This window comes from Amblyomma americanum, chromosome 7 (genome assembly GCF_052857255.1).
Source record: "Amblyomma americanum isolate KBUSLIRL-KWMA chromosome 7, ASM5285725v1, whole genome shotgun sequence".
Classification (NCBI taxonomy): domain Eukaryota; kingdom Metazoa; phylum Arthropoda; class Arachnida; order Ixodida; family Ixodidae; genus Amblyomma; species Amblyomma americanum.
Window position 1 is genome coordinate 166,672,986 of NC_135503.1, and position 13,342 is coordinate 166,686,327.

The 13,342-nt window shown below is 49.3% G+C and overlaps 1 protein-coding gene across 4 annotated transcripts in view; it reads right to left on the reverse strand.

The window, feature by feature from the left end:
• PolE2 (DNA polymerase epsilon subunit 2) overlaps positions 1–3,557 on the reverse strand; it is a 174,976-nt gene extending 171,419 nt beyond the window's left edge. For 2 of the 4 annotated variants that reach the window (XM_077629630.1, XM_077629629.1), the window contains exon 1: positions 3,118–3,331. In XM_077629630.1, the coding sequence (XP_077485756.1) occupies positions 3,118–3,182 (65 nt within the window). In that variant the 5' untranslated portion in view covers positions 3,183–3,331. Of the gene's footprint in view, positions 1–3,117 lie in introns of all 4 variants that reach the window. The other 2 variants (XM_077629628.1, XM_077629631.1) reach the window with 2 other exon arrangements.
• Positions 3,558–13,342: the final 9,785 nt, after the last annotated feature.

Here is a 13,342-nt window from a genome sequence, read left to right on the forward strand (position 1 = left end):
TTACATGACATGTCCAATTTAGATCATTAGATATATGAGCACCTAGATATATGCAGGAGTCAGTAAGGGTGAGGATGTTATCATTAACAAAATAAGTAGTAGGAACCACATAATTATAGCGATGGTGGAATGACAACAGGGAAGTTTTACTTACATTGAGCGCCATGAGCCAAATGTCACACCATTCTAGTACTCTGTTAAGATCTTCTTGTAAGCTGGAAGCATCTACGTAATTTGTTATTGGGCAATATAAAATATAAGACAGAGTCATCGGCAAAGAGATGAATTTCAGAAGAGATGTTATTAGGCAGATTATTAATATAGATAAGAAAAAGGAGAGGACCAAGGACAGGGGACATCGGGGATGAATGTGAATTTAGATAGGAATCCAATGAAGGTTGCGATTTGAAAGTTTAAGCAATAAACACTTGCGGTGAACTTCATCAAACGCTTTTTCATATTCCAATAACAGGGTATCAACCAGGATGTTCTGATCGATGAAAGAATGCAAGTCATCAAGGAAAAGTGCGAGCTGAGTATCACATGAATGGCCTTTGCGAAAACCGTGTTGGTTGGGATGAAAGAAATTATGACAAAAAATTAACGACGCTCGAGTAGATAACATGTTCCATGATTTTGGAGCAGATGCAAGTGATGGAAATTGGTCGATAATTATTTGGAGAACAATTCTCCAAATAATTATCAACCAATTGCTGCCTTTCTTAAATACGGGAATTATTTTGCCAATTGGCCAGTCTGCTGGAACATATCCAGTAGTTAGTGACTGCTGAAATATGAGTGACAGGATTAGACTGCACATGTGTTTAGTGTTCTTTAAAACGTCAGCATTAATACCGTCAACCGCAGTTGATGAATTTTTTTTTTGACGACGCAGTTGGGATTCAAGATTATGTCAGTCATCCAGGGAATTGGTAAGCAGGTGCATATGGAAGGTTTTGAAGAGGCTCATGGGTGAAAATAGAACATAACACATTAGCGACTCCAGAATCTGGTATAGGGGAGCCATCAGAATCACAAAGGCATATAGTGTTAGATTCAGTCAGACGAACACATTTCCAAACTGCCCTATGGTTGTTATGCAACATAAAGAAAAAGAACCGTCGTTTTACACCAAAACAAGCCAGATTTCAGCACTTTTGTTTCACAACTCATCTTTGGGTGTGCACTCGACAAAGCAATCTCTCAGAAATGCTTGAAAAGCTTGTATTCGTGCTCAAAATGATGAGAAACATCGTTTTTAAAGCGAAACGAGTTAGATTTGGACGCTATAGCTTCACAACATTTTTTTTTTTAGCTGTACACTCAACAACACAATATTTCAGAACCTCGTGAAAAGTTTGTATTGGTGCTTAAAACGACGAGAAGCGTCGTTTTAAACAAAAGAAGCCACGTTTGCACTCATTCGTTTCACAACTGATCGTTGGGTGTGCACAAAATAACGAAATCTCTTATAACTGTGTGAAAAGCGTGTATTCGTGCTAAAAACGATGAGAAAAGTCGTGTTAGAGCAAAACGAGCCAGATGTTCTTTAGTGACCAAATAATGCCAGTGTCCACGTTGCACTACTCGTACCAAGAGTGCTGTCTGGCATTTCCTCTTTTCCTTCGTTTCAGACATACAGTCCCCACTTACAATAGTCACTTAGCAGCACAGGGAAAATTTCTGATATCTACGTGTCACGATGGATGGATGGATGGATGGATGGATGGATGGATGGATGGATGGATGGATGGATGGATGGATGGATACGGCTGAACCCTTTACATCGGGCGGTGGCTCAAGCCACCTAGCCATGTGACTAGCCACAATGACTTTGGCCAGCGCCACCTTCAGTATCAAGGAGTAAAAATCTGGAATAAGATCCCTTATGCAGTCTTAACCACATCTAATTCATTGAAGACGTTTTTTCTTTCAGAAACCTCATCTAAAACGTCAATTGCTTAGTTGCCTAGTTCTTATTATCCTCTGTATAGTCCATGTTAGGTTTGCTATTCATATCACGTTGTCAATTCTGAGGTATTTATTTTTTATAATGAATGCTGCTCTTGCTGTTTATTGACCCCAGCCCTTGCGCACTTTTCTAATTTGTATAAATTTGCTATCGTACACTTTGCATTCCTGCAACATTTGTATACATGTATCATTTTGCTATCCACTCATTAGCGCTTCTGCACTTGTGTAATTTGAGTTGTGTACCTTTTTGCACTTTTGCTTGAGTTGTGTATCTGTATTTTGACATGCAGTGGAAAACAGTTGTCATCAACGATTCTTTTGCTTTTAATGTATGGATCCATAACTAGCGCCTATGGCTGAGGATCCAGACTTTGATGACATACATTGTACTAAAGGAATGGACGTAACAGACATTTAAATTGAAAGATGAAGGTGTCCTATGAGGGTGGTCAGATGCTCTAAGTGGAGGCAATGCTGGCTGTAGTCACACTCCCATGTTGCGCACTAGGCGTTGCCTCACTGCTGCCTTCGCCATGAGCGACTTTTCAGAGGCATCGTGTCCCTGAGCTTCTCATTGGAACAGGTTGCGCTGCAGCATTGCTCCCTCTTCTATTTAAGCCTTGGACTTTTTCTGGCTGTATTCTTGAAACGTTGGGAGGTATGGCAGAAAAGTGCGCAGCTGCCCTGTCCAAGCCGAAATTCAACGCAGTACGCGACAACGCTCCCGAGGTCATCTGCAAGCAACCGCGGGTACTTTTCGCTTTCCCTGGAAATGCTGCCAAAAACTGAAAACAGCGAAACTGCTCCATTTCCTTTCCCCCAAAACCAATTATTATTATTATTAAACTCTCACTATAAACGCTCGCCTCGAGCTGACGTCTTCTCCACGACTGTGTGAGGCCACCGAATGTGGAGAAAATAATATCAAAAGAAAGGGATGCAGGTACGCAGATGGTGAAACGAGGCGCGCAATCTTGGGCACCAACATGTGGCGCTCTTTACAACCAACACATGCCGCATGGCTGCGTTGCAGACGAAAGACATACAACAGCACTGCTGTGTTTCTGAGCCGCCTGCTGGTCAAGTGAACACTTCAACACCACCAAAGGTACCAGGTACGGAAGTATGCTTTGATACGCTCACCTGCGCAATGTGAATCCTGCTATTTGGAATCTGTTCAAGATCTTGCTGCGAAGCTGTACCGACATCTCAAATTCCCAGAGGCGCGACGGTCGACCCCGACAATCACGGCACGGTGACAACGCTAAGCTACAACTGGCAGAATGGCTTAAGAAGGAAACAAGTTATCCCCGCGCTTTTTCGACAACAGGAAGTTACAGTTCAGCGCCTGGTGACAAGCGCGAGTCACTAGGGTTATTTCTTGTCCTACACTAGCTACACTAGTGTAGCCAGTGTAGCAATGGGCCATTTTCTTTAACAATGTAGAAAAAGTGTAGATCCGCTCACACATGCAGAAACGAACGTGTACTGGGCAGGCACCGAAAGTGCGTGGAGCAGCCCGAGAAAATCGAGCACCTGGCGGCGCGCTCTGGCAGCCCGCAGGCAGCCGCACGCAGGCAGCCGCGGGCTGCCTGCGGGTTCTCGCGGTGCTGCACTTCGCCATTCGTTTCAGCGGTGCAAGATGGTCTGCACGACGCCATTCGTTTTAAAAAAGTGCAGACGTTGTGCAGGTCTAGTTCAGGAGAGTGCAGAAAAATTGTGCACCTCAGGTCCGTTCGATTCGCCTGCACTGCCTGCACCAGTTCTGTAAAGTTCCGCAGCGGTGCCGTGGCGGTGCCGCGAGCGTGCAGCGCCAGTTCCAGCAGTTCAAGTGCTGCCTACTTCCAAAACTAATGGTCGAGTGCAGGCCTGGTCGTCTGCTAGCCTTGGCGTCGCCAACAAATTGCAGCCAGCAGCGTGGCGCCCAAATCAACGGCCTCCAACATCCCGAACCGCGCGAAGAATTTTCAAACAGCACATCGCAGCGAAGTGTTGCCATGAAACAGCCTCGATGCAACCTCGCGGCAGCTAAGCGAAACGCACGTGTGTACTTTTACTGAACACGACTGATCAAGGTGTGCGCGCACCGACTTGCATGTTAAGCGGTTGTTGCAACTTGCAACAAGGTGCATCATGCGCTGTATGCACGTGTTTATTTTTTAGTTAACATAACCGGCTTCGAGTAATAATATAACTTTATTAGTAGAAAGGAAAGACGCCGGTTACGGGTCCGTAGAGAGCACGATGGTCGAGAGACGAAAGGTGCCGGCGAGGGCCGCCGTCCCCACTTCCGTCGCCGCCTTCTCGGGTTGCCACTCACGTTCCATGAGAGTCGGCGGGCCTGTGTGAGGCACCGTTATCATTGACGAGTGGAATAGTTTGAGTATATCCGCCGTTTATCGCAAAGCGCAAGCCATCGTCGCGCAAGCGGTCGTCTGCTTCCATGGCGGCTGCAGCTGCACCATTTCGGCACCAGGTCCGTTCGATTCGCCTGCACTACGTGGACTGGTTCTCGAGGTACTGCACTTCGCCATTCGTTTTAGCGGTGCAAGATGGCGCCGTCTGCACGACGCCATTCGTTTCAAAAAAAGTGCAGACGTTGTGCAGGTCTAGTTCAGGAAAGTACAGGAAAGCTCTCAACAGGATGTGGGGTCGCCGCGCCTCTCTCGGCCTGTCCCTAGAGAGCCTAGGGAATCGCTAGGGCCGGCCGGCCGGGCGTCGTGGTCCGCGGGCATCAGTGCTGCCAACCCTAGAGATTTTCCCCTAGATCTAGGGAATTTGAACTTTGTTTAGGGGGAAAGGGATTTTTGTTGTAATCTAGGGAAATTTTACTGTCCGCATGTGTCTTTTTTATTTTTCGATGTGAATCGGCTCCTTATTCACTGTTTCTTCACCACCTTGATTTTGAGAATCTGGCTATGCGCCATGTGCACGAGGGCAAAGCGTTGTTGGGATCGAGGTGGCGTGGTCGGGCCGGGAGGAGGTACGAGGATGACGAGACTCAGGGAGACTTTGGGGGACAACAAGACATTCTATTTATATGGTGAAGGAAATGCACGGACTGTACAGAGATGATGAGGGAAGCGCTGGTAGAGACTCGATGGGTAAGGCGGACGGGCGCCCTGAAATAGGGTTTGCCTCCGGTTCCCGCCTTCTTTACCCGTTAAGAAACAAGTCTGGCCACCGCCCTTGAACAGAGTCGATGGCGCATCTGCCTAGGCAAAAGTTGGGAAGCTTCCTTTGCTTCGAATTTCCTGGTTGGTTCCTGGAACAGTCTAGCTTTAGCAGTACCAGAAGCACGCTGTCCAAGAAGCACGATTCCTCGAAATCACGGCTGAAGGTAGTTGGGTGTGTTTAGAGGAAACTGACGCCAACCAATATTTTTAACTTTAGCCAAGGTTTCTGGACCAACGCGGTCTCTTCTTCAGGGGTGACTAAAGTGTGCCAGCAGCAGCGGGTTGCTGCCTTCGTTCTCCGTTTGTTAGCGCGTGGCGCACTCCATGCACTAACGTACGCGGAGGAGAGTGTTGCTGGAGTGCTATTCATCGACACCTTTGTCAGCCGGATGTGCCATGACTCCGCAGTCGCCTCTTGAACCGGTTTGGCTCCACGGCCAAGACGCTCACCTCCTCGAAGGCTATCCTGTGGTCGGCGCGCTCGCAGTGTTCGGCGAGGGAGTTAGATTCTTAATTCATTTGCCGGATGTCATTTTTGTGTTGCCTTATTCTTTGGTGGAGGTTTTTTGTTTCGCCAATGTATGGTGCCGGGCACTTTGATCATAAGATTTTGTAAACGACACCTGGTTGTTTTTCTCTGGGACACGGTTTTTCGGTCGTGGCAAGAAGCTGCTTGTTGTCGAAAGAGGTTCGTGAGCCTATGTCGATTCCATGTTTTCTCAGAATGCGTGCGAGTGCCTCGCTGGTTCCCCTCACATATAGAAGCACAACACGCGCGTTTCGTTGTCTCATTGTTAGCTGGTTCCCCTGTCCTCTGAGCTTGACTGGCGACCAACGCGCTGAATAAAGCCACGTGTGTAGCCATTCTTCTGTAGGCCGGCGAGAACGGTGGATTCTGCTTTTTTTCTCCGCTTCAGAGGAGCAGATTGACTTTGCTACTCCAGTCAATCTGCACCTCACATTCTTCGTCACCACGTCATCATCATAATTTATTTTTCTCTTAAGGCCCCGCCCCTTCACAGGGCATTACATAAGGAGGGCTTCGTACATAGGAAAATACAAGAACAAAGCCAAAGAGGTTTAAAAAAAACAGATCTAGTAAAACATATATAAACATAAAAAGAGGGAAACTAGGACAACGATACAAGCAGTAACATCAAATGAGAACACAATTAGAACAGTTAAAAAAATTCAATCGAGCAGAGAGAGGAAATTACAAACGAATTGTTTCAGCACTTTAATCTAAGGGTGAGCTGCTTGTTGGAAGGGCTGGTCTAGGTTGGACTCTCTTGGCTGGGTTCCGGTGAAATTCCGTAGAAAAATTCGTGACGAGTCTCCTTAGAACCAGTCCCCGTGACTCGCCAGTTGAAGGTGAAGTGGTTAGTCTTCTTGAGGCCCAAGTCGACCCGGATGCAAGCAGAAAGAGTCGTTGCTCTTTCACAACAGCTTAGGCGACTTCATATGAAGTCTCGTAGGCGTGTGTCACCACTTCGCGCACTTTTGCGTGCACTGCCAGATACCCTTAGAGCGTATGGGGGTAGCGGTCTCGGTCACAAAGGAGATGCCCTCGACTTAGCGATAAAGCCGATCTGTTTGCGGGATGTATCGTTGGAGCGTGTACCGTACAGAGACCCAAAGAACTTCATACCTCTTGAGGAGATATACCTCGGCGGAAAAGTGATGTCGGCACTGTCGGAACCTCACGGCATACACCGAACCATTACTCATAACTTCCGCCTCAGATGTTTGAAATTTTATATTGAAGCGGCAAGCCAGATATTAACCAGATTCCCATTGGACAACGTCCAGATCAAGAGACTGGAGGCAATCGACCCGCAAGTTGTCATCGAAAAGCGGATTTATTCAATAGCCCCACTTGCCACATCATTCCCTTCTGTGGTGCCAGAAAGAGAAATGAACAAAATTGAAGCAGAATGGAGACTGCTCCGCAATAGAGAAATGGACCTGCCGGCAGATGCGAGCGTTCAACGCTTTTGGAAACGAGTGAGAGACGCCTGGCAAGGAGATGGGAGCCCAATGTTCCCTCTCTTGAGCGACTTCGTCTACAAGCTTCTCTGCCGCACTCCAGTGCAACAGTGGAGAGAGTTTTCTCTCAGATCAACCTGATGAAAACAAAGACCAGAAACAGCTTGATGACGCAAACCCTGGCAGCTACGTTTCACGCCAAGCGGGTTCTAAGAGGGGCCAACTTTTATGACTTTGCAGTGAAAGAACGCTTAATTGGCCTCATGAAAAAAGAAATGTGTATGCAGGAGTGAAAATCAGTCGGGATGCCACCCGAATGACGTGTCCTATGTTTTAGCGTTTGTTTGTCCACGCCAACATTTGGGCACAAAGTGGATTTTCCCTCGCTCTTTGACTGCAGCCGGTGAGCGTAAGTGTTCACTGCGAGATTTTCGTTCATTTCAGGGCTTAGGCCAGGATTTATTAGGCTTTGATATTAACTAATGTTTTCTTTACCCGTGATCACGTGGTACGCGAGTTTGCATGGGAAATCAATGTGTTATTGTAATCAAAGTTGCTACCAAAGTGTGGTAAGAGGGTCTCTGCGAAATAAAAGAGTTCACAATTCAACTACGCACCTTTTTTCCATGCCTGAATATTTTTTTCGCATCTAGGGAAATCAAGGGAAGTTTGAGTGAAAATTTGGGGTAGAAGTGGCTTTCGAGGTTGGCAGCCCTGGCGGGCATTCTCTTCGTGAGCCTACGCGGCGGCGCGCGCGTTTCGGGAGCTGTCCAGGTATGGCTTTTTTGCGTGGTGCGCTCGTCGGCGCAGCCAGCTGAAATTTCTGTACAGTTCTTGCTTCCACGACATTGCGACGACCCCCAAAAGGCGCTGACCCGCGAGAAATCGCCAGCGACATAAAGGTACGCATTTTATCTCAAATTTCGCTTCATGAAGAGCTGTACCGCTTACCTACATGCCTTGCGCATTCCAGGACCTCGTTTTCCTGCTGCAGGAGCACGTCGTGCTGGTGTTCAAAATTTTGCAACTCCATTACGACGACCCACATAAGGTGCGGTTTGAGGACCGCCGGCGTCGCCATCTCAACCGCCGTCTGACAGCCACGATGAAGCGCTTGTCTGGCGTGCACGTTCTCAATCACGAGGTAAGGGTTGAACAACGTTTTCGCAAGTTTTCTCGTGCAGAACTCGCCAAATTGCGGCGCTTGTAACGTAACTTTTTTTGCAGCATCGTTTCCTGGATGCTTCTGGCGAGCCGATGCTGTCCTTGTTTGCCGCAGACCGATATCACGTGGCGAGAGACCGGGGCATCGACCAGATGTCAAAGATTATCGTCGCGGCCCTCGTCAAGATCTACGGACCAGGGATAGCGTCGGCTTCAAGGGCAAGACCAGGAGAGGTGTACGTCGTGCACCGGTGTCGTCGGTGCGGAGCCAAAGGGCACAAGACGGACCACTGCTGGGCCTACTGCTCACCGCGCCGCCACGCCGCTGCAGGTCGCGGTTGAAGTGCTCCTGCAAACGGCCCTCTTTAGGGCCACCTCATTGTTTCCTGGCAGATCGCGAGCGTCCCGTTTCGTGCCCGTATTCCCTCTCTGTCGAAATCGACGCCAGACATCAAAATCGCGCGGTGTGAGCTAGTAAATCGCTGGTAGAGACAAAAACTCGTGCTTGTATACAGACTTACCCATCTCCAGTGCGCCTTTGTTTATTTCCGTAGGCACTACTCGCGCTTTGTAGAAATCGACGCCAGCCGCGAAATTTTACATGTTAGACCTCGCTACAGCATTAGCGCAGCGTGCCTTCGTCTCTTTACGTTCTAACTTTTATGCAGGGCACCTTTGTTTGCTCGTTACTTTTGTTCTTTTCAGTCGTTTCCTGAATCCGTCCAAAGAGCCGGGCTAAATGGATGATTATGGAACCACATTGCGATTGCACTGCATACAGCACGACTTTGGTCCCTGTGTTTTTAAATAAAAACATCAGATGTCGAAGGTCATGGTCGTGTCTGAGGATGGCTTCCACAGCTGGGGCCTAACCATAGGGACCGCACACGCTTTGTCGTCGTTGCCAAGTGGAGAGGCCCAAGATGGCTGGCATCCTTAATAAAGATCCCTTCTCGGGGCCGCTTTAGTGTTTCCTGGCAGATCACGCGCTTTCCACCCTGTGCACATGCTCTCATTTCCAATTAAAAAGGTCCTTTAAACCCTGCAGAAGGCATGAATTAGCAAGTGCTAATAACAAGATGTTGCATGGTACTTGAACAATAGCGGCTACAATGACAACGGTGAAGAAATGCTGGAGTTACACGGAAATAAAAAAGGTTGGGGGTGCCCACATAACAACCTGAAATGGTTTTGGACAGGACTCCTAGTTAATTGCATTTGGAAGAGAAAGACAAGGTTTAATTTTGCAGTGTAAGCTTGCTTTTCTAGAATGAACAGAGAACGTTGCCTCACATTGGGCCACCTTCCTTGACCCCATGAAAAAAAAAGGATGCCTCTGGGAAACTATTTGCGGAATTTCCGCCCCCCGATTCAGAAGGGGAAGGGGGGAGGGGGGTGACGGCCTTTTCTTTGTCGGGCTCGGCGCGACGCACGATGGACAAGACGGCGAAAGGAAGGGGGCTGTCAGTGACGCATGTTCTGCGCTGTCATTAGGGCCGTTGTACGATCGTTTCGGAGCGCCTTCCGCCTCGTCCGGTTCGGGAGCGGTCCGCCAGTTTTCGGCCGCCAGGCGGACGTGAGGCGGAAAGGTGTTGTACGATCACTTTGGCGCTTGCGAGCGAGGCGGATGGTCCCAGCATGCCGATTGGCGCGCCGGGCATATCCGTCTGTCCAATAGCCTTCTCCGGCTGGTGGCAACCTAGCCGGCGCGAGCGCACCGCCAGCATCGCTCCACGCGCCGAAACGGGCTCCCGCATCCCAAGGGGCAGATCGGTATGCGCCCGACTACCTTCTCCCGTGCCTCCTTTCCCGCCCCCTCTCCAAACCCCGATATCCCTGCACACTGCGCTCCCCCCCCCCCCCTTCCCTACCTACTTCCCGCACGAGCGCCCCCCCCCCCCCCAAATAATAACCTCTTTTCGTGGTCACGTGGTACTTTTTTCCGTTCCTCGGCGACCTGCACCTAGGCCTAGTAGGCTGCGCTTCGGCATCGCCATGGTGTGCGTGTTTAAGTTCCTGCTTTTGTCGGCGGCTCTCGTCAGCGACCCTTGTGTAGAGATTTTGCGCACTACGAGACGAAAAATGCAATGCTCTGGTTTCAGGCATGCACGTTAGGCAGAAACAGAACTTTGTTCCAGTGCAAAGTGGAGAATCTGTGAATGCTAATGACCACAACCATTTCAGCCGATCCAAGCAAAAAAGAAATGGGTTCAATTTATATCTGGTGTCAGCCTCAACTGATCCAGAGTTGCGTCAATACTGCAGGGCTCGCAGGAATGAGTGCAGACTGGTATTGCAAAGCCAACCGCCACGCAACAGTGCATAGCAAATTTCAAGGCATTAAAAAAGCCTTGTAACTGTTGTTTGATAACATGTGCAGGAATAGTGCTGTCATGACCATGAAACAGATGGGATCGGATAAGTGTTGCAGGCACCTTATATAAGTGAGGAATGTTCAATTATGAATTTACTGATGAGCAAATAAATTTCTGCTCGTGGAAAATGCGAGGAGGGCTAAGAAAATCCCGGAACATACTACATTGCCGACACAAGTTCTTGCAGGCCAACCAGGGTTATCATCACCCTGCAGGCAAATAATCGTGTTCATAGGCAGTCACAAACAAATGAAGGCAGCATATGAACATGCAAATGTGCATGGATTACATCTCTTGAAGGCTTCGATAATGCCTCATCAAATAAACTAATGCAGCTGATAGCATTAAGCGCTGCTGCTCAACAACTGCTCGGCACTGACAAAATCATGTTGGCAAACAGGCCTCCAAAAAAAGCATAGAGACAGCTTAATTCACTTTGGTACCTTTTTTTGACGTGTGGCACACACACACACACACACACACACACACACACACACACACACACACACACACACAAAATGACGGTGCCCCCGAACTGACATTTGCACTGCGCACCGATTTTTTTCACACAGGCTACATAATGCCGCTGGCACACTGTCTCAACCTGCGCACCCATGATCATAAAACGTACCACTGTATCGTGCACCAAGACGCACAAGACTGGCGACGCTGCTGTTGTCGCAGCAGAAAACACTGCGACGGCCGTGCAGCCAAGATCGTGTCAAGTCGCACACGCAGCAGTTTGCTATGTAGCAGAAACAACGTCGTGGGCTCGCCTCGGTCACGATCACTGCAGCCATCGCAACGGAAGCGACCAGCTGCACAGCTCCAAGTTCATTTCAACATTCGGAAAACGGCGGGCGTCGCGAGTTTTTCGCAGATGAACATATCGCTGATTTGACGGGAAAGCACTCGCACCGACCATAATCACTTTCACTACGCGGACACTTGTCGCTATGCTGTGAAACTTGCGCACGCACAGGAAAATAACTCGCAGCAGAAATTCAAAACGCTTGCCACAACCACAAACAGCTCGAAATAAACACTTCGTGACACCGCCATTGCACAGGTCTTGCGTCGGTTTGCAGAGCCGCAGCAGGAATTACAAACGCATGCAAAAACCAAAAACAGCTCGAAATAAACACTTCGTGACACCGCCACTGCACAGGTTTGCATCGGTTTGAAGAGGCGCTCTGTCAACTCCGTCAACGTAGATGATTACAGAATTCAACTAGTGGAACTATCGCTCGCCACTGCTGAACGCGGCGAAGTTTGCAGTCGCTCTGAACACTGGTAATATCAAGATGTGTACAATATAATATGCTTCGCGACATCGCTGCCACTGCCCAGGCCGCGCTCCCCAGTTCAGTCGACGGATGGCCATCTTGCCCCGGCAGGCCGGGGCAGAGCAGAACCGAGGCGGAGGGAGGAGGGGCTCGGACGTCACTGACGTCACGGGAAAAGCAGCCAATAGCTGCAATCCGGTCCCCGGCCGGATGCGCTCGTCCGCCAGAAAGTTGAAGTTCACCAACTTTCCATCCGTTCGCCGAACGAGGCGGATCCGCCAGCTCCGCTCCCGAACCGGACGAGGCGGAAGGCGCTCCGAAACGATCGTACAACGGCCCTTAGGACGAGCTGCCCGGCCTCTCCGCGGCAGCTCCCCTTTGAACCCCCCGCCTGTTCAATCGGAGGCGGGCGACGGCGGGGTGGTGCTGAAAAGGAGCGCCCTTGGGGTCAAGTGCCCCCCCCCCCCCCCCCCCCCCCCATAGAGACAGAGACGGCCGAGCGCTTTGAATCTCGCGTATTGTTCGCGCCCGAACCGAACAAGACGCGGCGCGCGGCTGAGACCAATTTGAGTCAAACCAGGTCCAGATGTGGCGGTGGCCAGCCGGTTTACCGGCTTCGGGCTAAGCCGCGCGCGAGCAACGCGCAATTCCCCTGGAAGGTCAAGACAAGCGGTCATGCGGGCACAGCGAAAGCGCCTCGCGACAGACGATCTGGCGACACAGCTAATTGAATACAGCGGGAGCGGCCGATCGTCAGCGAAAATCAGTCGCACGTGTGCGCGCGATATGCAGATATGCAGCTAGTGGTGCTCTTGTAGCGTGTTTCGTCTTTGTTATTGTTTGCATAGGTCGTGATCGCTTATGCATCTTTTTCGAACCTCAAACGTAGTACTTGCCCAGAAGATGGCACGATCAAAAATGGCAGATGGCAAATGGGGCAAAAAGAGAACATTAAAAAAATAATCGCTTCACTAGCAAGAAGGACAGTGGTAAACCGGCACGATAAAGCGCAATCTTCACGAAACCTGGTGAGAGGATCGGTGGTGAATCCTTCGATGTAGACGGCTCAAGTACAACTGGCTACGTCTCATCGACTTTTCTCTTCCCTGCAGCTTCATGCAAGATGTTGCTGTGAACAACATATCTAATACACGTGCAGCGGGGGATTCCTCCATTCTGTTTTGTTCATACGCTTCGATCAGTGATTTGATGCTCCCCTGCTCCATGTGTTTTATAAATACTGTCGAAAATCGTACTCGAATATAACAACTTCGAATTCATCAATCAACACTATTCACAAATTAACGGCACAGCCATGGGTACAAGGATGGCCCACACCTACGTCAACATCTTCATGCATAGTAATAAGTCTAAATTTTTG